This window comes from Talpa europaea, assembly GCF_964194135.1.
Source record: "Talpa europaea genome assembly, chromosome: 1".
In the NCBI taxonomy this organism is placed as follows: domain Eukaryota; kingdom Metazoa; phylum Chordata; class Mammalia; order Eulipotyphla; family Talpidae; genus Talpa; species Talpa europaea.
Genome location: NC_140073.1, coordinates 34,478,782 through 34,498,899, shown reverse-complemented (window position 1 = coordinate 34,498,899; position 20,118 = coordinate 34,478,782). Strand labels below are relative to the sequence as shown.

At 38.6% G+C, this 20,118-nt stretch overlaps 1 protein-coding gene across 2 annotated transcripts in view; it reads right to left on the bottom strand.

Moving 5' to 3' along the window:
* Nucleotides 1-3,616: 3,616 nt before the first annotated feature.
* The window catches only part of CTR9 (CTR9 homolog, Paf1/RNA polymerase II complex component), a gene marked incomplete at both ends in the record, with an annotated part of 28,196 nt that continues 11,694 nt past the window's right edge, over nt 3,617-20,118 (bottom strand). Inside the window, 18 exons of one of the 2 annotated variants that reach the window (XM_084228825.1) lie at nt 3,617-4,043; nt 6,958-7,070; nt 7,290-7,386; nt 8,416-8,573; nt 8,977-9,123; nt 9,281-9,416; nt 9,962-10,033; nt 10,921-11,066; nt 11,222-11,338; nt 12,727-12,875; nt 13,395-13,482; nt 13,574-13,759; nt 13,982-14,070; nt 16,197-16,380; nt 16,473-16,601; nt 16,708-16,797; nt 17,000-17,236; nt 17,355-17,462. In XM_084228825.1, the coding sequence (XP_084084951.1) occupies nt 3,617-4,043; nt 6,958-7,070; nt 7,290-7,386; nt 8,416-8,573; nt 8,977-9,123; nt 9,281-9,416; nt 9,962-10,033; nt 10,921-11,066; nt 11,222-11,338; nt 12,727-12,875; nt 13,395-13,482; nt 13,574-13,759; nt 13,982-14,070; nt 16,197-16,380; nt 16,473-16,601; nt 16,708-16,797; nt 17,000-17,236; nt 17,355-17,462 (2,673 nt within the window). The remainder of the gene's footprint in view (nt 4,044-6,957; nt 7,071-7,289; nt 7,387-8,415; nt 8,574-8,976; nt 9,124-9,280; nt 9,417-9,961; nt 10,034-10,920; nt 11,067-11,221; nt 11,339-12,726; nt 12,876-13,394; nt 13,483-13,573; nt 13,760-13,981; nt 14,071-16,196; nt 16,381-16,472; nt 16,602-16,707; nt 16,798-16,999; nt 17,237-17,354; nt 17,463-20,118) is intronic. The other variant, XM_084228826.1, reaches the window with a different exon arrangement.

The following is a 20,118-nucleotide window of genomic DNA, read 5'->3' as shown; positions in this document are numbered from 1 at the left end:
CCCTTGCTTGTCTGGTGCCCTTATTTTTGCAGTGGCTGCCAGGGAACCCTCTATATTGCCTGGCTCTGCCAGTGGGGCTTACACTTGCAGGTCCCACAGGACTGTAACTGTGGCAACTCATTTGAGCCAGACTCCATCATATCTCTAAGCTGTCCTGTTGAGGTGTCAGGTAAAAATCACACAACCTGACTTAGCCATTTGGTGACTGTGAAAAAACATGAGATTGATTGCTGATTTTGACAGCAGATTGAAGCCTTCACTTTGAAGACTTTTGCCTCCCAGCCACAGACAGAAAATGGACTTGAGAACTAATACAAAAAAGTTCACAAGTCACCTAACCTTAGAGTATTTTCCTGCTTGATCCTTTAAATTCATCACCCTGGTGGTACATACACCCTTGGGATTGTCCCTTGGTAGTGACCCCATCATGATGTCTATCCTCGAATAAATACTTTTTGATTATATTACTACCCCCAGGGTATATCAAGAGCAACAGCCTTAAGGCTCAGCCTTTTTGTGGAAAAAAAACAAAACAAAACTATTAGTTAATTAATCATCATAGCTGCAGCCTGAGAGGGCAGACTGCTAATTATATACACATCTAAAGACCGACTATGAACAGAGGGCCAGTCTCTCAGAGGGGAGCTCTTTACATGTATCTGATACCCCAGTTTTTACAGCTGCTGCCCAGGGGATTTGATGTTCCAGCATGGTGACTATAGTTGAGAATACAGTAAAGCATTTTTGAAAGTTGCTAAGAAAGTAGATGTTAACAGTTATCACAACAACAAAAAATTTTGTAACTAAGTGTTGTGACCTACACTTGTGATCATTTTGCAATACACACCAGTATCAAATTATGTTGTATACATGAAAAGAACATAATGTTACATATTAATCAACCCTCAATTTAAAAAGAGAAGTGAAAGACTGACGTGCAGGCTCGAGGACAGCAGAACTGCTGTGTTCCCAAAGGCAATGGCAGCAGAGCACAGGCAACAGGCCAAGTCACGTTTCTTTGTTAAACGGGCCTTCCACCCCTGGTTATTTTTGTCAGCTTGACTCCAAACTGTGGCCAAAAGGGAGTTATGCCTGAAGAACTGCACACTGGCTTCTGATGTGAACAACATGGCCAGGGAGAATACTGCTCTTTTGCTAATCTGAGGGCAAACATCAGAGAACTATCTGTATTATGGCAGAACTGACTCCAAAATTGCAAATGAAGATGTGTACTCAAAAGCACATCTGAAGCCATAATCTGGAGCAGGCAATGAAGGAAACATTAGAGAAACCTCTCTGCAATGTTAAATCCTCCCATAAAATAGCCTTCCCAAAACCTATCAATGTACTTTTTGCTCAGTTGCTCCTTGAAATTGAGTTCTCAGTTGGAAGATCAGGTTTTCGTTATTTGGAGATTACAGAACTAATATCTAGTAAAACTAACACCTTGTTTTAGGTGACATGTTGGAAAAAGCAGGGAGACAGAACTGGATTCTACTTTGAACCTCACCTTTTCCAGCCTGTGTGAACTTCTGAATTTCAGGCTGTCTTGCTTCCCTTACAGTTAGTTCCTAAGTCACACATTCAACTCCACCACCAGTAACACATCTCTACCCCCTTCACCCCCTTCTCTACTTGGTCTTTTCTTTTTTTTTTTTTCTTTAAAGATTTTATTTATACAAGAGCTGGGGTATAGGCCAGAGGCACGGGAGGGTGAGAGGATTCACCAGAGACAGAGTGGGGAGCAGAACAGGAGGGCAGAGTGAAAGCACTGCTGAGGAGAGCAGCGGGCGAGACAGGAGAGGTCTGCTGTGCCATGTGGGCATCGCCCTGGCCAGCCAAGAATCGAACCCACGCTTCAGAGGCTGCGGACAGCCCCACAGTGCTGCTGTGCTCAACCCGCTGCACCACCAGGGAGGCCCAGTCTTTTTATTTTTTTATGTATACAAGAACTGGGGTGTAGGCCAGAGGTACAGGGGGTGAGAGGATTCACCAGAGACAGAGTAGGGAGCAGAACAGGCACATCTACTGAAATATATTGCTGAGGGGAGCAGTGGGTGAGACAGGAGAGGTCTGCTGTGCCATGTGGGTTGCTCCCTAGATGGGGATCCAAACTCATGCCCCAATGGCTTGTGGTAGCTTGATAGCGCTGACTTAAACCCCTGCAGCACCAGGGAGACCCTGCGGGTCAGTGTTTTGAGTCATTTCAATTCTCCTGTCCTTCGGGAAAACTTTCTTCTTCCAACGATGACCTGTTTGGCATCATCCCTTAGTGCTCCTTGTGCTTCTGTGCAAACATTACTCCATTTTTCATACCATAAAGACAATGAACTTAACCTTTCCACCAGATTTTTCAGGATATTAGTATTTTTCAAATACTAATATCCATTTAGTATTTGTTAACTATATTGCTTTCAGTTCTTTTACAAACTAGTGCTACATAAAACTACTACTCCTAAATTGTTAATGAATTTGAAAATAAAAATATATACTAGTACCTTAGTTTTCATGCATCTTTTTAAAAACCTCCATAAATCTACAGAGTTATTCAAGTTTTGGGCCTCCTTGGTGGCACAAGGGGTAAGCACAGCACTATGAAGCTATATGCAGCCACTGCAGCACGAGTTCAATCCCCAGTCAGGGAGCGACCCACATGGTGCAGCAGACCTCTCCTGTCTCACCCGCTGCTCCCCTCAGCAGTGTATTTCGTCAGTCTGCCTGTTCTTTTCCCCGCTCTTTCTCTGGTGAATCCTCTCAGCCCCCGCACCTCTGGCCTGTACCCCAGCTCTTGTATGCGTAAGAAATCTTAAAATACACACACACACACACACAAACACCAGACTCTTAAAAAAAAATTATTCAAGTTTTGAGTAAACCACCTTTGGTCTGATTAAGATTCTTCCAATTACTTGCACAGTTTATTATGCTAAATTTCCATATACAAAGCAAAAAAAAAAAAAAATAAGGACACAGTTACCATAAGAGTTGGTAAAAGGATTTTATTATGTGCCTTACGTAGTTCTTTGCATTCTACTAACAGAAAAGTATTTTCCACATCTCTTTCAACCAAACAATTTATATATTTGTGATTTTCTCTACACGCCTGCAGTGTTACACTACTGAAGAAAACCTTCCTTTCACTTGTACTTTGGTGCAATTATACAGTAGATACCTCTTCTTCCAGAAAAGAAAATATTCTTGATCTAAACTTAACATGGAACAGACATTAATACCAAGTCTCTTGCACCACTTGGTTAAAGATTGCAATAAAAATCAAAACAGTATGCTGCTTTACAAACAAAGATGATAAGACATCTTCCACAGTTTCAGTCAAACCTTTGTAGGAATGATTTAGCATCTGGGTTTATTTTTACTGCAGTTTTCACATATGATAGGTAGAACTGTACCATAATGAAGAATAGTCACTTTCTTCATTTGCACAAGAGACTCAAATACTAGCACAGGAAATATCTCTTAGGGCTTGGTAATATACAAATGGATAGAAAAAAACTGCCTCACAATTGTTTGACTAAACATCTGAAACCTTCTTTAAATCACAGCTTTCATATATTAAAAAAGTTGCCTCCAGAGATGAAGCTTATTTATGAAATAAAACCTAGTCACTATCATCTGACCCACGTTCTGAGCCCCGATCTGAGGCCTCAATGTTGGATCCCTCTGGTTCCGATTCATTTCCAGAGCCTCGGCCAGAACCCTCATTATCAGATCCTCTTTCTGAATCCCGATCAGATTCAGCACTTGGAGAAGCTGGACGAGAGTCCATCTCAGAGCCTCCGGAGCGGCTTCTCCCAGACTGCACAGATTCATTGTCCGACTGTTCGGAACCCGAGGGTCTTCTCTTTCTGGATGGCTGGTCACTGTCTGAATCATCATCTGACCGCTGTCGTCGTGGCCTGCGGGGACTGCCGGCCTCACTGCCAGACTTGTTCTGGTTCTCATCGGAATCACTCTCTGAAGAGGCACGTCTCTTCCGCTGGTCACCCTCATCTGAGTCACTGTTGCTGTTGCTGTTCCGGGGATGTCTGGCAAAGACAAGCACTGATCAGACATTGAGATTCCACCAGGGCTTACACAAGCAGAGAACATGCTTTTCAAAAATAAGGGCATTTAATGTTCTATTTCTTGACTCGGACAGTGTTTACACAAGTGATGATTTTGTGACGTTAGTTAGTTTTGTATGCTTTTTGATACATGGGATATATCTCACGATAAAAAAGATTTAAAAAAAAGGATAAAACACTGGAGTTATAAGGCAGAATATACACAGTGAAGGATGAGTCATTGGTTTATATTAGGTACCTTTCATGAGAAGGAAGCATGTCCCAATTTTATGTATAAAAATATGAAAAGGATTTGTTTATAAACAAATTCACAGCAGCAAAGATGGAACCCAGGCTGTCACTTGGCTGTAGAAACTAAAGGCTCAGTCCTCTGCCAAGGCTGAAGAATGGGATGCTTCCCTATTCTACTGCTATCTGCGCTCTCAGACACCTGAAGAGCTAAGTCACCATTTCTGTCCTGGGATTTGTTACTGTACTAGTGCCCTCCACCATGACTAGACTTACTCAAGGTAGAAAGTTGGGGCTCAAGGAGGTATGCAGCTTGTTTACTTTTTTCAAGCCCCCTCTCTACTCATCAGTTGATAGGCTAAAGGAAAGGGGATTCGTACTTTTATATGCTTGAAATGGTGGTGACAGCCAAGCAATCTTAGCTATCTAGAGGCTTTGGAGGAAAGAACACCCCATTAATCATAATGACAGCTACCACCCCTCATGACTTTGGAGAGAGACACATTCTCCTCTGGTGTATTCCTCTGTTTTGGTTTCTATGACAGATATTTCAGGAAAGGAAAACTGAATTTTACAATCTTCAGTCTAGGTGAGGAAGGTGAAGAACATTAACTCTCTTCAGCACCAGAAACATTCCTGCAGATTGAAGAAAAGCTCTTTGTGCTTAAGTCTGAAAGAAGAAATCTGGACACACATTATGTAACTCAGGTCACTCAGAGAGAATAGGAAGAGTGACTACAATGAAGATACTATATATTTATTCTGTATATAAACTACCAGAGGACAATCCAGGATCCAATTCACTCTATTCCAAATAAGCAAAAATATTTTCTGAAAGTCAGGACAAAGTTTAAATGATGCAAGCAGCTCAAATCAACCTGGCTTTGACATGAGGGGTAGGTGTGGCAGCAGTCAGCTTCTCACTAAACCTTCCTGCCTACACATTTTGACAGAACTCAGTCTTTGAAGACCAGTTCCTTCTCTGATCATGCGTGCCCTAACCAACAGAGATAACTTTGGGGGCAAAGGAAAAACAATGTTTTGGGGAAAAGAAGCTGGAAAATGCGTTGGCCAATGTCTTCAGAGAAAAAGGAAATGCAAGTCTTTACAGATGGTTCCCTACAGATCTCTATTCTATGAGGCCAGTCCCCTACCAGTACCCTTAGCCCCCTTGACATGCTAACCTCTCTCACCTCTACTCCTATAAGACCCAACTCAAATACCTTTCTTTAACAAAAAACATCTCTTATAACTTCCCCCACTACCTTAACTCCAGATTAGTATGGTCTGTGGAGAGGAATAAATGCAAAACTTATGTGGTAGTGTGAATTTTGGTTTACTTGTTATTCTCCACTCCTAATATACTTAATAAATCCCTTGGAGTCTTTTTCCTCTGTATTCCCAGTGTTATAGGGTGGTCCCCAGGAAAGGGGGAGGTTCCAGGTTCCCTGCCCCACTCAAATGGAGGGTGGAGCTGAGCAGGGAGAGAAGCAGCTGCAGAGGAGACTGAGGAAGGAAAGAAGCAGGATGGAGCCAGAAGGAGCCCTGGAGGAGGCGCATGGAGCCGAGAGACACGCGAAGAAACTGCGCTTGTCTTTTGGTCGTGGACTGGGTGACACAGATGTGGGTGAGACCCGTGGGGAGGTGACAATGGCAGCTTTTATCTTGATTTTGATTTTGCTCCTTTCCTCCCAGACTTGTCTGGTTATTTCTGATCCTTTTCTGTGGGTCCCCACTGGAAGATGCTTAAGACTTGTGGCAGGCTTTGGGGCCTTGCTCTGGGCCAATCCTGCTTGGGTGGACTTTTACCCACGAGGGGACGGGTAACATTGGGTGCTTGATTTAGAAACTATATTCTTTGCCTTTTCTGTATTGTTTCCTAATTGTATTAAAGTTCCTTCCCATTAAAGTCTAATGTTTTGTGTTGATGCGGCAGAGGGCAGAACCCATTTAGAATAGGCAGGTTTGCGGGGTTTGGGCTGCCCCTCTCCCTGCCCTGTAACACCAGCACTTAGCACTCACTGTCTAAATGTTTATTGAATGAATGAAAGAAATGACCACCATGGGAAGAATATGATGTAGTATAGTATTAAGAATCCTAGTTTGGGAATCCTAATGGGAGGCACACCAAGCTGGAGGGCAAGTTTAGGACAAGGAAAATCAAATATTGATTCACCAGGTGTGGTGTAAGCAAGAGAGGCCTGGACATAAGCCCTCTGGGGAAGCAGGGAGAGCTAAGTCACCAGTGCCTAGCAAGGGAGGAAATGGTCAAGGTCCTACCTTTACATGACCAGCAAAATAATACATTTTTTTTTTTAGGAGGATGTCGTCTAGAAAATTTCCACTAATTCTGATGAAGAAATGAGATTTAAAATAGATTTCCTTCTTTAAGGAACAAACATGTAGTAGGACAGGGACAGAATAAGATGTATGCTAAGGTTTTTCCCAATAATAAATATCTAAGAAGCTGCAGAGAAGACATTCTGGTACAGTGACCACTTTCAGTTATCTTTTCTATCTCCCTTTCCCCTCGCCCTCCCAATTTTCAAGTCTGGTTTCCCTATTTAAAAAAAAAGTTCATTCTTCTAGCAGACCAGTTTGGCTCACCCACATCATTAGAAGAATTTACGAAGGGAAAAATTCCTACCCTTCATCAGCAATTTTAAGTTTATCCTCATCTGAAGAATCATCACTTGATGATATTATGGCTTTGGATTTTATTTTTCCTTTCATTGAAGGAGGTAGACGTTCTGGTTTCGGCTAGAGAAAGAAAATAAAACATAACAGCTCAGTTAAGGCTGTTAGATCAGAACATCTTGTTACATTGGGTTTGCATTACGATACAATCAAACAGCATGTAGTAGACTACAAAAACGAGTGTTTGTGGTAGAAAAAGCTGCAGGAAAAGAATGTATTCCAATGAGTTGCAATCTTTTATGCCTGCAAGTAGAGAACAAAACCACAGTATTATAAACTTACGGCTTTCTTCTTCTCTGCTCTTGGTGGACGGCGCTTTTTCTGTTTTGGGCCATTTTCCATTTCATCATCATCAGATCCTTCCTCTCCTTTTGGAGGTCTTAAACAATGAACAGTAAAGAGAAGTTTGTCGGATTAACTCATGCCTAAGTCTAGGTCTACTTTGCCATCAATGTATTATTCATCCCGAATACCTTTCTCTAATATTCTGTCCTCCAGTATAATACATACTCCTTGAAGACAGACACCATAACTTACTCTTGCTGCACATGGGTCAGAGGTCTGCCCAAAGGCATCTCCAATGTCTCTGACTAATTTTAGTCACTGTTGAACCCGTATATAATTTAAGATAAGCTTGAATTTTGCACTTGGTGGAATGATGGAGAGACGCAGGCTCCACATCTCAATGCCTCTCTCTTCCTCTTTTTCCATCCCAACTACTCACTCCAGGCCTGCTATTAATGTCCTCATCACAATTTTAATTCCATAGGTTTGTGTTCAAAAGAATTTATCAGGTTCTCTCCTAGGTACAGTCAGCCAAGTGTTGGAAAGAACAAGTCTTGGTGAGAAATCAGTTGGGAGGTTCCTGCACAGGGACCATGGCAGAGGGAATGGAGAGCTAAGGGGCACCTCCTGGTGAAAGAGAGGCAGGGTATCACTTATCTTAACAGCAGATGGCACTGGGTAGATTAAATTTACATTTTCTGCATGCAGCAAAACAGGACATGGACATTACCATTACTGTACAGAGAGGAAAATGAGACTCAGTGATTTTTCTAAGATTCCACATGGGCAGTTTGTGTGGACACATCAGATTTTCTCATTCTAAATTGTACACATTTTCCAATATATATATTGTAACTTCAGCTGAAAGAAAGGCAAATATGACTAACTCATAGCCCTCAGAAGGAAAGCTGTGAAGTTGTATGGAAATTCCAAGTACTCAGGAGATTTTGTAATGGGGTCTATTTTAGGATGAAAGTAGGAAGTAGGAAACAAAAGGCTTCACTGTGCGGGAAAACCATGTGATTAAGAGGTGTCTGCAAATTCTAAATATAAAAAGATGGAGAAGGTGAATGGTCTTTTGCCTTTTTTTATAATGTTATTTAAAACACATTAATTATAATACCTTCTCCTCTTTTTCTTCTTTCTCTCACCACCCTCCTCTTCTTCACCTTCTTGTTCACTACCACTGCCCTTTCTTCTCTTCTTCTTTTTGGATATAGGCAGGTCATCATCGGAGTCATCATTGACAAATTCATCAAATTCTCCTCCCTTCTTAGAACGCTAAATTCCAAACAGAATACAGTCAGTTCTTTTCTGGTCAATAGCATGTGACTGGAATTCTATAAAGTGTACACAGAGGCCAGATCCTGCCAGTCATGTGACAAACGAAAGCTTTTTTACCAGTTCACATGCAGGAGGTGATTGGTGAGGCCCATATTTTAAAGAGATGAGAGTCTCAAATAGCAAAAATCAAGAGTAAAGTGCACTTAGCTAGCAATGGAATGTATTTCTAAATCCTGGATACCATTTAAAGCATTCTCTGTGTTGGAAGACTGTCTCTTAGCAAAGGAGAAAGTTAAAGCTAAGGACTAAGTACTGAATGAATTTAACCACTTATTTTCATTTCTCAAAGTCAAAAGAAAGGGACTGGTTGTCATCAGTGTCAGCAGGAGTCACATCTTACCCGCCCGCTGCCGCCACCTCTTTTCTTTTCTTTTGTTGCTTCAGTCTCTCCAGTAAACATAAGAATATTCTTGGTCTTTTCTACATACTGGGCCCGCTGTTCCAAAAGTTTCTTTTGCTCTTCTTTTTCTCTGAGACGTTTCTCTTCCTATGAGGAAAAAGGGGTAAAGAAAAAAACTCATCAAAATGTTCTTAAGATGAAAAAAAAATCCATGGTTACCATCAGAAGTACTTCTTTTCAAATATATAAAGTATACAGATACACACACTTCTTTAATTCTATAACTGGAAACACAAAAAAATACCTGTTCTTTAAGAAGTTTCTGCCTTAATAGTTCCTTTTCTTGCTCTTGTTTGGCTCGCAACTCTCTCTCTTCTTCGTCCTGTTTGCGTGCCCGGGCCACATGGTACTGGGCCTGGCTCAGTAAGTCAGAACATTGCCTAGAACATTTCAGATTTAGAGAAACATGAATGCCGTTAGTATACTTTTTGTTAAAAAACTCAAGAGTATCTGTTCTCCTTATACAAATTAAGAAATTTATAGCAGGATCATTAGCTAATACCTATGGGAAGTCTTAATTTGCAAGATTAACTTAGTTTCTCATAAGACAATACTGTTAACTACCCTAAGTTTACAAATTATAAATATTCCCCCAAAGCATAGCTAAAAAAATTTCTGACATTATCTTCATGTGAATCAAAGAGTTAGTAATCATACCTTGATTCTGGTGACAAGCCTGATGGTAGTGAAAAAGAAAAATATTTTCCCACACAACTTAAGTAACTTGTACTAAATCAATTTTACTGCATTCCCTAAAAGGACCCCTAGGAGAAAGCCCTGGTATAGGTGGGGGAGTCTCACAGACAAGTGTAAAAGATCAACCCCTGGAAGGCCAGAAACTGCTTCACTACTGTGTCATCCTCCCAGCCCAAGTCTTTCTCTAACTGGCTTGCCCAAAATCATCTTCAATAAAGAGTAACATTACCTGGCTTCTGTAGCAGCAAGGGCCAAATCAAATCTCATTTTATCTCCCACTTTACTCAAGTAACTGAAGTATCTAAATGGAATGGGAAAACAAAATCCTTTACTTGAAAAAAAAATTCTAATGAAACAGGCCCTTTAGATTTTTAATTTGTCTTACAAATTGGAAAAAAGTCTTACATATTAACTGATTTACATTATATTTATGTAATACATAAAGGACTATGTCACAATAGGAAAATTATGTATGCCACAACTTACTTAAAAAATGATTTACCAACATATCATTCAAAGTGTTTATAGTATAAAAGACAAGCTCATTAAGATAAGCAAAGTTATATTTGATGTTATCGATAAATTAAAAAATAACCACAACCCAATTTCAATAACAAACATATACTAAACACTAAATTTACAAATCGGAGGTTAGGAGGCTTACTTAGGCCATGAAAGCACTACCAGGTAAGGCAATGCTTAAATAAGAATTCAAATAAGGTTAGCTAAAAGTTTAAGAGACGTCAAGTTCTAATTTTACCACACACTGAATTACCAAATAAATCCATTTACAGAAATAGGTTTATTGAGCTGAGCTGAGCTGAATAAGCCTATTAAGCAGTATTTAAGAGAGATGATTTGAATCATCTAAGTAAATTAATGTTCCATAAAGATACACTAGTGTAACAAAGTAAAACCACTGTAAGTAGAGTCTAAAATTGTCAAATGTGTAAAATGCTTAATGAAAAATCTAGGGCTAGTTTGCAAAGCTAGCAAATCAGTTCTATGGGTCAGGTTACACGAGACAAACCTGATAGGATCCTGGTTATGGTTTGGCGCCACCTGGTGGCAGTTGCTTGCCTTAGCTTAAATATTGCTGGAATGATTCTAATTCCCTTTTGTGGGAAGTGATTTTCAGCACCTTTGGCGATACATGCATTTCAAAGGTTGTTTATAAAGAATTTTTACCTATGTGCAAGCTCCAGTTCTTTCACAGCATTAAGTACTTCCTTCAAATTACTCTTTTCATCTTTCAGGACAGAGGTAGCTAATCTTTGCAGGACCAACGCCACATTAAACATAAGAACTGTATCACTAGGTGCCACGTGTCTGGCCTATAAATAAAAAACAAAGCAAATCTTTCATATCATCTGATGACATGAAAGGATTTTAGTCAAATAAAGTGTTAGGTATGTGAACATGCATAAAATAATTTAAAAAATACAACACAACAAAGAACTGAATAAGAAAAATAATGAATTATTTTCACCTTCAGCAAAGTCTGTTTGCATTCCTGTAACTTGCCACACTTGAAGAGGGCCCGGGCCAAATACAGCACAACTTCAGTGTTCTGGTGCTTATAGAACTTTCTGAGGCAGTTTTCATACTATGATAGGAGAAAAAATTAAAACACAACAGGATTAAACAATACTATTTTTAAAGAAAATTTCAAGTGACTTTAATGCTACGTGAAAAAGTATTTTACCCTCTGAATGATTAATTTCAAGAATTTGAGAATGATCTTTTGACATTCACCAGGATACATTTACACAAAATCAAAAACTGATCAAAAACTGGTCAATAATAAAAACAAGACATTTGAAATAGTTTTTCTATTTGAAATCACTGAAAGGTTAAACAGATTGGAATGTGTTTCTCAAATCTTTAGCAATACTATATAGAATCAGTTTAATAGTCACCTGTTAGAAGCCATACACTTGGCTCCTTTAACAAAATTTTATACCACCTTTCTTTAGGGTTGGTGAAACCTGGTGGTAAGCATGACAAGTCAGTGTTTTGGTTGTTAACTTTTTCATAAAACCAGTAGAACAGTATGTGTTACTCTTAACCACAAACATGTCACTTTTTTGACTATGGAACATATCTTATCATAGGTTAGATCTTTTTCATGTAAGACAGTAGTTTTCCCTTGAATAATTAACATGCATTTATAAAATATAGTACTATCATTCTGTAGATCATGAAGGCCACCTCTAAAAACACCACCTCTCAGCCGACTGTATGCAATCTGGGCTCTATGAGTCCCTGTGACTGACTAGTGCCTTTCCAATATTCTGACTACTATGATAATACCCATTCTTCTTTAATTAAAAAAAAAAAAAAAAAAAAAAAAGCCAACCATTTCCCAGAGCCTTGACTGCTCTTTTCTACCTCTGAAAAGCAGCTTACTTTATCTGACCATAATATTCCTAAAGAGTCTAAGAGTCTTTTTACCTTTTAATATGCTATAGATGCCAAGTATATGATTTTACCTAAAGTTCAAGCAATCAATAAATATGGTAAGTGTGACAAAATATATTTTTTTTAAAATATCATTTCATCTTTCCAAAACTCCGTTTTGTCATCTGTGAAATAAAGTAAAACTAACAAATAAATATTAAATTCTACCATCTACTGGCCACTTACAGATATGCTTGGCATATTTGTGCCAAGTCGAGTACCAAGTACTTTTCATACTATATCCTTATAAAATTTTATGATGTTAACGTACAATTATCTCCATTTTACAGACAGGGAAACTGACTTAGAGAGGAAGTCCTTTGGCCAAGGCATGCAATTAATGGCCAAGGCATGTGGGACCAGGACTCGCATCTCTGGATATCAAAAACTGGCCTTACGATTATACAATTGTAAACCTTTAAAGAGACAGTATCACAAGAGAGCATGCTGCCCCAAGAAAGGGCCAGAACGGTTAGAAAACAAATACTTGACAATGACCATGTTATAAAAAGATCTTGAAAGATAAGCCATTACCATCTGCACAGCACTGATATATTGCTTTTGTTCCACATAGATGTGTGCAAGGTTCAACCACACATCACTGATATCTGCTGTTGCTTCTCTCACTTGAGCAAATACATCACGAGCTTCACGGAAATATCCTTTGTGGGCCAAAACAGCTCCTAAAGTTATAACAAGGTTCACATTTATAGTCAAAAAAACAACTATTCTTTTCATTTTTCAATTTTTAAAATTAAAATTTTTTTAAACTCCTTTCTTCACAAAGGACTATTTTTTTAAAGCTGTTTTTAAAATGACTGTCTTTATTACATTTAAAAAAATATTTATTTATTTATGCATACAAGAAACTGAGGTGCAGGCCAGAGGTGTGGGGGGTAAGAGGATTCACCAGAGACAGAGTGGGAAACAGATCAGGTGGAGTGACTGAAATTCACTGCTGAGGGGAGCAGCAGGCGAGAGAGATCTGCTGTACCATGTAGGATAGCTCCCTGGCCGGGGATCGAACTCGTGCTAGTGCAGCAGTGGCTGCAGATAGCCTGATAGTGCTGAGACTTAAGCCCTTGCACCACCAGGGAGGCCCACTGTCTTTATTACATTTAGAGAGAAATTCTGATCTATAAACACCCCTCCAAAAGCATTCATTTCACAAATCATTACGGATATCCAAATCTTATAATCACCTATGCCATTAGCAGCATACAGATTCTTTGCATCATTTCTGAGTACTTGTTTGTAGATGGCCAGAGCACGATCTTGATGACGCTTTTCCTATAAAAAGAAACATTATTTAAAAAAAATCCAGTAAGAATCAAACATATTAGTTCTATTTTAAAGAGGGAAAAGAGAGAAAAAGAATTACCTTTTCTCGATCTCGAGTGGGCTGATGCAAAGTTTGGAGCCAGACGTTGCCAAGGGCCAGCATAGAGTAAGTGTCACTCTGTGTAGATGGTTGTTTTAATATCCTCTCAAATTTCTTCTGGCCTGGACCCCACTCTTGTTTTGCCAAATGAAGGTTACCAATCAAAGACCATGCATCTGGATGGTCCTGAGAACACATAAAAGAAGCAAATTCTGTGATTTGAATTCAAAGAGATCAATCATCTTTCCACAATAGCTAATTATTATTATATTCTAGTATTCTTTAGTATCTTTAACAAGTTAACAAAAAAGGGTGAGAAATATGATAGGTATTAAAAGGAAAAACTGATTTACGGAGGGGGAAAAAAAGATAAAATATTTTTCAAACCTAAGAGATACTACTACCAACCTGATTAATCTGAAGAGCTTCCTTAAACCAATCAGAGGCTTCATAAAAGTTTCCTTTATCTCTAGCCATGGCTCCTAGACGCAGATAGCCTAAAAATACACATTTCAAAGGTTCTAGCTTAAAATATTATCTATAAGGGATCATAATTTTCAAGTAATACTTTTGAAACAATCATCTTTTGTTAATCATAAACAGAAATGTCTCACAGATGAAAAACATCAAGCATCAAATATAACCAATTAACAATCAGGTCTTGTTTGAAATCTCAAACTTCTTTCTTCTACTCCACTCCCAAAGGTCCAAATCCTTAACTCAAACTAAGTTATTTAAAAAGCTTGGCGCTGTTTCCTGTTCCCAATTTCTTTCTAAGGCATACTAGTCAATCATTTTCTTAAAAAGTTACTTGTTATAGGACAAAACAGTGGAAACATGGACTACTAGGGGCTACTTGACAGAAACACTAGGCTCCAACAGTGGCTCTTACATTTACATAATAAAAAAGTACTATCAAATAGAAGTTATTTTCTTCAGAAAATACCCCTTTTCTTTCTTTCTTTCTTTCTTTCTTAAAAAAATATTTATATATTTATGCATATAAGAGCTGGGGGACAGGCCAGAGGCAGGGGCGGGGGGGGGGGGGGGGATTCACCAGAGTCAGAGTGGGGAACAGAACAGGCAGATTGACCAAAGAATACTGCTGAGGGGAGTAGTGGGCGAATCAGGAGAGGTCTGCTGCACCATGTGGATTGCTCCCTGTCTGGCCAGGACGTGCTGCAGTGCTGCAGTGGCTGCAGATCGCTTCATAGGTTGCTTCTTAACCTTTGCGCCACCAGGGAGGCCCAATATCCCTTTTTCCATTATATATCCCAATATCCCTTTTTCTTAAGAAACCAATAAAGGCTGACTTCTGCCTATCAACTCAATTCAAATACAGTCTGGCATTCAACTAAAATTTTAATTATTTTAAATCACTTTTGCAGGGCCTCCCCGGTGGCACAGCGGTTGAGCGCTGGGTTGCGAAGCTGCCTGCGGCCTCTGCGGCGCCGGTTCGATCCCCGGCTGCTCCCCGGCCACCAGAGGAGGGTCCCGCATGGCGCGCAGACCTCTCCTGCCGCCCGCTGCTCCCCTGAGCAGTGTACTTCGGTCCTTCTGCCTGCTCTGCTCTCCACTCTGGCTCTGGTGAATTCTCTCACCCTCCCGCGCTTCTGACTGTACCCAGTGCATGTATAAACCAAACAAACAAACAAACAAATAATAAATAAATAAATAAATAAGACATGCCTCTAGAAAATTAAAAAAAAAAAAATCACTTTTGCATTCATATCAGTATGGCAGGGGGCAAGTTAATAGCTCCTGATTGACCACAGTTAAAACATTACAGTTCAAAGAATACATTATGTCAATTTGTTCTAATTAAAAACTTTTCAGTTTATGTTTAGGTTGTAAAAACTCAAGGTAGGATTTTTCAATAATCACGCAAGAAAAAATACTGTCCTTCCTTACTATTACTAACACTGCAAAATGTTTTAAGTACAAAGTAGAACTATTATAAAGGTAAATCCATCGCCAAATATATCAAGGAGTTGTTATAAGTCTAATAAGGCACTTGACACACTGAAGATAATCTAGTCTATGAAATACAGTCCAAGTGGCTGTTAGTTGTTTCTTTTAGTTTCTGGCATAAATCAAACTTCACCTGGGCAACAAATTTGCCTTGAAGAAAAGGAAACAAAATAACCTTCAAAATTTTTTACTAGTGGTTCTAAGAAAGATTTTTTTTTTAAGGCTAAATTTTTACTGCAGCTATGGGAATTTTAATACATTTTATTTTTTTATTTTTTTATTTTTTTTTTTTAATTTTTTTTTTTTTTTTTTATAGAGGCATGCTTTATTTATTTGTTTTGCTGGTTTGTTTGTTTGTTTTTTGTTTATACATGCACTGGGTACAGTCAGAAGCACGAGAGGGTGAGAGAATTCACCAGAGCCAGAGCAGGGAGCAGAGCAGGCAGAAGGACCGAAGTACACTGCTGAGGGGAGCAGCGGGCGGCAGGAGAGGTCTGCGCGCCATGTGGGACCCTCCTTTGGTGGCCGGGGAGCAGCCGGGGATCGAACCGGCGCCGCAGAGGCCGCGCGCAGCTTCGTAACCCAGCGCTCAACCGCTGCGCCACCGGGGAGGCCCAATTTTAATACATTTTAAAAAGTTTAAAATCCTTACAGTCAACGTAATTGGGATGTTCTCGTAAGATGTTTTTATATAGTTTTTCTGCTTCATGGAATTCACACATTGCTTCATATAGCCTTGCTAGATTGTATGATGTTGTAACAGAAATAGCATTATAATAATGTTCATCATGCTCAGCTTCTGCCTTTGCCCGATCCAATGATGCCAAAAAATATTTCTGAGAAAAGAAAATCACATTATTAAAAGACTTAGTTGATGCATCTAAAAAAAGTGCTTGAATAAAAGATATGACTATTTCTACTTTCCTACCTTTGCCTCTCCTAGATTTCCAAGTCTAAAGTGGAGGGCACCCACATTATTTAGAATCTCTGGAGGGACATCAGCCTGCACTTTCTCCTGAAGGATTCGTGTTGCTGTTCCATAAGCTGAAAGGGCACCCTGAATTTTATGGTGGACAGATTAAAGTGTAAGTGAAAATGAGAAATACTATACCAGGTTTACAAAAAGCACATTAAGCAGGAACTGAAAAGCATTGTGGCTATACCTGTATATCGGTCTGTTCTAAGATCTGTGCCAATTCAATCCAAGCTTCAACATCATCAGGATATTGTTCTGTGACCTTCTTCAAATGGCCCTGAGATTAAAGAGATCATTAAGCTAAAGCACTCCATCTATACGTTGTCAAAATTAAAGTGTCTGTTATTTCGAAAAACTGGATCAAGCTCATCTAACAAAACTGCCTCTATCATATCTCTACTAGCAATACCAAGAAATGAGAAGTGAGAATCTAGGGATAGCTAATGGACAATAGTTTAGATTTTTTTTTTTAACTGTACCTTGGCAATGTCTCGTTTTTCTTGATCTTCTGAAGCAGCATACAAAGAGCCAAGAATTTTCATAGTTTCATAATTATTAGGATAAGCTTTTAAAACTTTCTCAAAGCACTGAGATGCATTTTCTTTGTCTCCTCGATAAATATACATTTGTCCCAAACCAAAAAATGGCAGCACAAAAGAGGATGAGGCAAATTGTGTGGCTTGATAGTAGTATTGGAAAGCTTGGTCATAATCTTCCTAAAAAATGAAAATAAAACAGGGTAGATGATACATACAAAAGTTTTTAAAAGACTTGAAAAACCAGAGATAAAACAAAAGAATTAGATTATCTGAAGACAGTATAAAATTATCTTACCTGGACGTGGAATGATCTAGCCAGCTGATAGCAACTTTCTGCTTGCATAGCCTCCACCTCTGTGTTGTGGAATGCATGGAGAGCCAAGTGCTGGACTTTACTATAATCCTGAATAATGAAGAGCCAAACGTCAATTGAGTGAACTCTAATGACTCTATCAGTCTCAATCATAAGGTTTCCTCAAATTTCATCTAAAAAAATTTGTTAGCTGGATTAACAGTAATAGCACTGTATACAGAATTACACATGATTTTTTTCATTCTCCTTTCTTGTTGATAAATTCAGGAGATGGGAAAAGTCATTTATCCAGTACTTTATATCTGCCTATTGCATATATTATTTTGTTTACTACCCACAACTATTCTTTGAGGTATTAAATAGCACTATTTTGTGAGGAGAAAACTTAAGAGAGATTAAGTCCTTATTAACAGTAATGATAGGAGCTATAAGTTATTGTGAACAACTATGTTCCAAGCACTATTCCATCTATTATACTTATATATTCTAATCTTAATAAAAAACCCTGCAAAGAGTCTTTATTACCATTTTTTGACAAGGAAATGGAGGCTTAAAGAAGTGAAGTGTGTTGTTATGGTGGAAATGTTAGAATATGATTTTAGTTTTTTTTCTGACTCCAAAGGAAATTTTTTTTTTTTATATAAGGATAACAAGTGCCAGGGCTTGCATTTGAATTCAGCTCTATTTGAACACATACCTAGCATGACCTTACAACTAGACCTGATTTTCATTTGGATTGCTCAACTACCTTCTAGGTCAGAGTTTATAGAGCAAAGGTAGAAAACAATTTTCTGGCTTTAAAAAGAATGTACTTTATTCACTTGACTAGAAATTTGGTCTGATGTACAATTTTTGTTTGGTCAAAGGTCAATCTTTACTTTTTTTTAAACATTAGGAATAATGATGTGATTATAGTTTAACAGTAACTATTTCCCACAGGTTAAGTGGGAAATAGATGCGTATTACATTTATTCATAACTACCACTTCACAAATCCTATAAAGTGGGTATTACTACTATTTTACAAGTGAGGAAATTAAAGTTGAAGGAAATAAATTTATTTGCCCAAATTATATAAATGGTGATGCCTGAAATGAAACCAGATCATCTAGACTCTACCCTTTTAACTATGTTACACAACCTTTTAGCTAAATTTCTATATTGTTCACTGGGATGAGGGTAAGAATCAAATGTTGGGTTTATTTTGCTTTGGAATCTACGTTAATTTTTCTATTTCACTTTATTACTCCATGACTCACAATATAACTGTTTTACAGAATAAAACAGTTCTACTTGAAATAGAACATACAGTACATTGAAGATTAGATTCCATTTTAAAATCCCCATTCAGGGACTCCCTGGTGGCACAAAAGGTTAAGTCTCAGCATTATGAAGCTATCAGCAGCCACTGCAGCACGAGTTCAATCCCCAGCCGGGGAGCTAACTCACATGGCGCAGCAGACCTCTCCTGTTTCACCTGCTGTGCCCCTCAGCAGTGTATTTTGGTCAATCTGTCTGTTCTGTTTCCCACTCTGTCTCTGGTGAATCCTCTCACCCCCTGCACCGCTGGCCTGCACCCCAGTTCTTGTATGCATAAATAAAATAAATCTTTAAAAAAAAAATCCTCATTCACATCATCTATGGAACAACTGAAACTATGTTTTCCCTCACAATATTTTTTCTTGATCTACTTTGCATTCTGGTTGCTTGTTTCTGATCAAGAGACCAAGCTCAATTCTTAACTCTTTCTGGAGGTCTATCTTAATTGCTCCAGGAGTCAAGTTAGCCCCCCACCTCTAAACCTACATGACCAGTGAAAATTATTGCAGTGTCTGGAATCTTAATAATATCTTTTCTTCATAGCCAAATTATTCTTGTGTAGGGGAGGCAATGAAGTGCAGTGGGCAGAGAATTAAACGATCTTCTTATCTATAGAAAGGGAAATAAAAATATCCTGACTACCTCTCAGGGCAGCTATCATGACAAATTGAGAAAAACATCTCTGTAAACATTAAAGACATAAATTCAGTGCAAGATAACCTTACATCATTGAATCACAGACCAGGTGTTCGCTAACACTCACACTGATTTGGCTTCATTTACATTTATGCCACTTATGCCATTTATTTCCACTTATGCCATCTACAAGGTTCTGTCTATACCAACTGTTATTAAATGCAGGCAGGTTTTGTCAGTAGCGGAAGGGCAACTAGCACTGAAAATTAAAAGCTGAACATTTCTATTTGATTCAAGGAAGCTGTCCTAACAACTGTGAGCACTGATTATTAGATACACATTTCTCCTGTGTATCTAATATAAAAACAGAAGGTTCCCATTTGATGTGATTTGGCAGGTTTTTTGAGTCTGGGAATGCTATTACCATTTATTTGATGGAAAATTTTTTGAACATTCCAAGATTCTCAAAATAATCTGCGAAGACATAACAAATAGGAATGTTCTACTTTCTGACAGCAGGGGAAATCTTGTAGTCAAGTATTTAAAAATCAGTCTTTTGTTTTTTCAATAACAACCAAATTAACTTATGTAACTTTTTCACATCTTAAACAGTAATATTTTATTTACTTATAAGATACATTTCCAACTTGTCACTAAACCCCTTTTAGTATAAGAGAGCCTAAAGACTAGTCAATAATTCATTATGAAAGGGGAGTATGCTTCTAAAGCCAGAGTGGGTAAGACATTATGGCTTATAGCTGTGCGACCTCACACTAGTAGCTCTGCTTCAA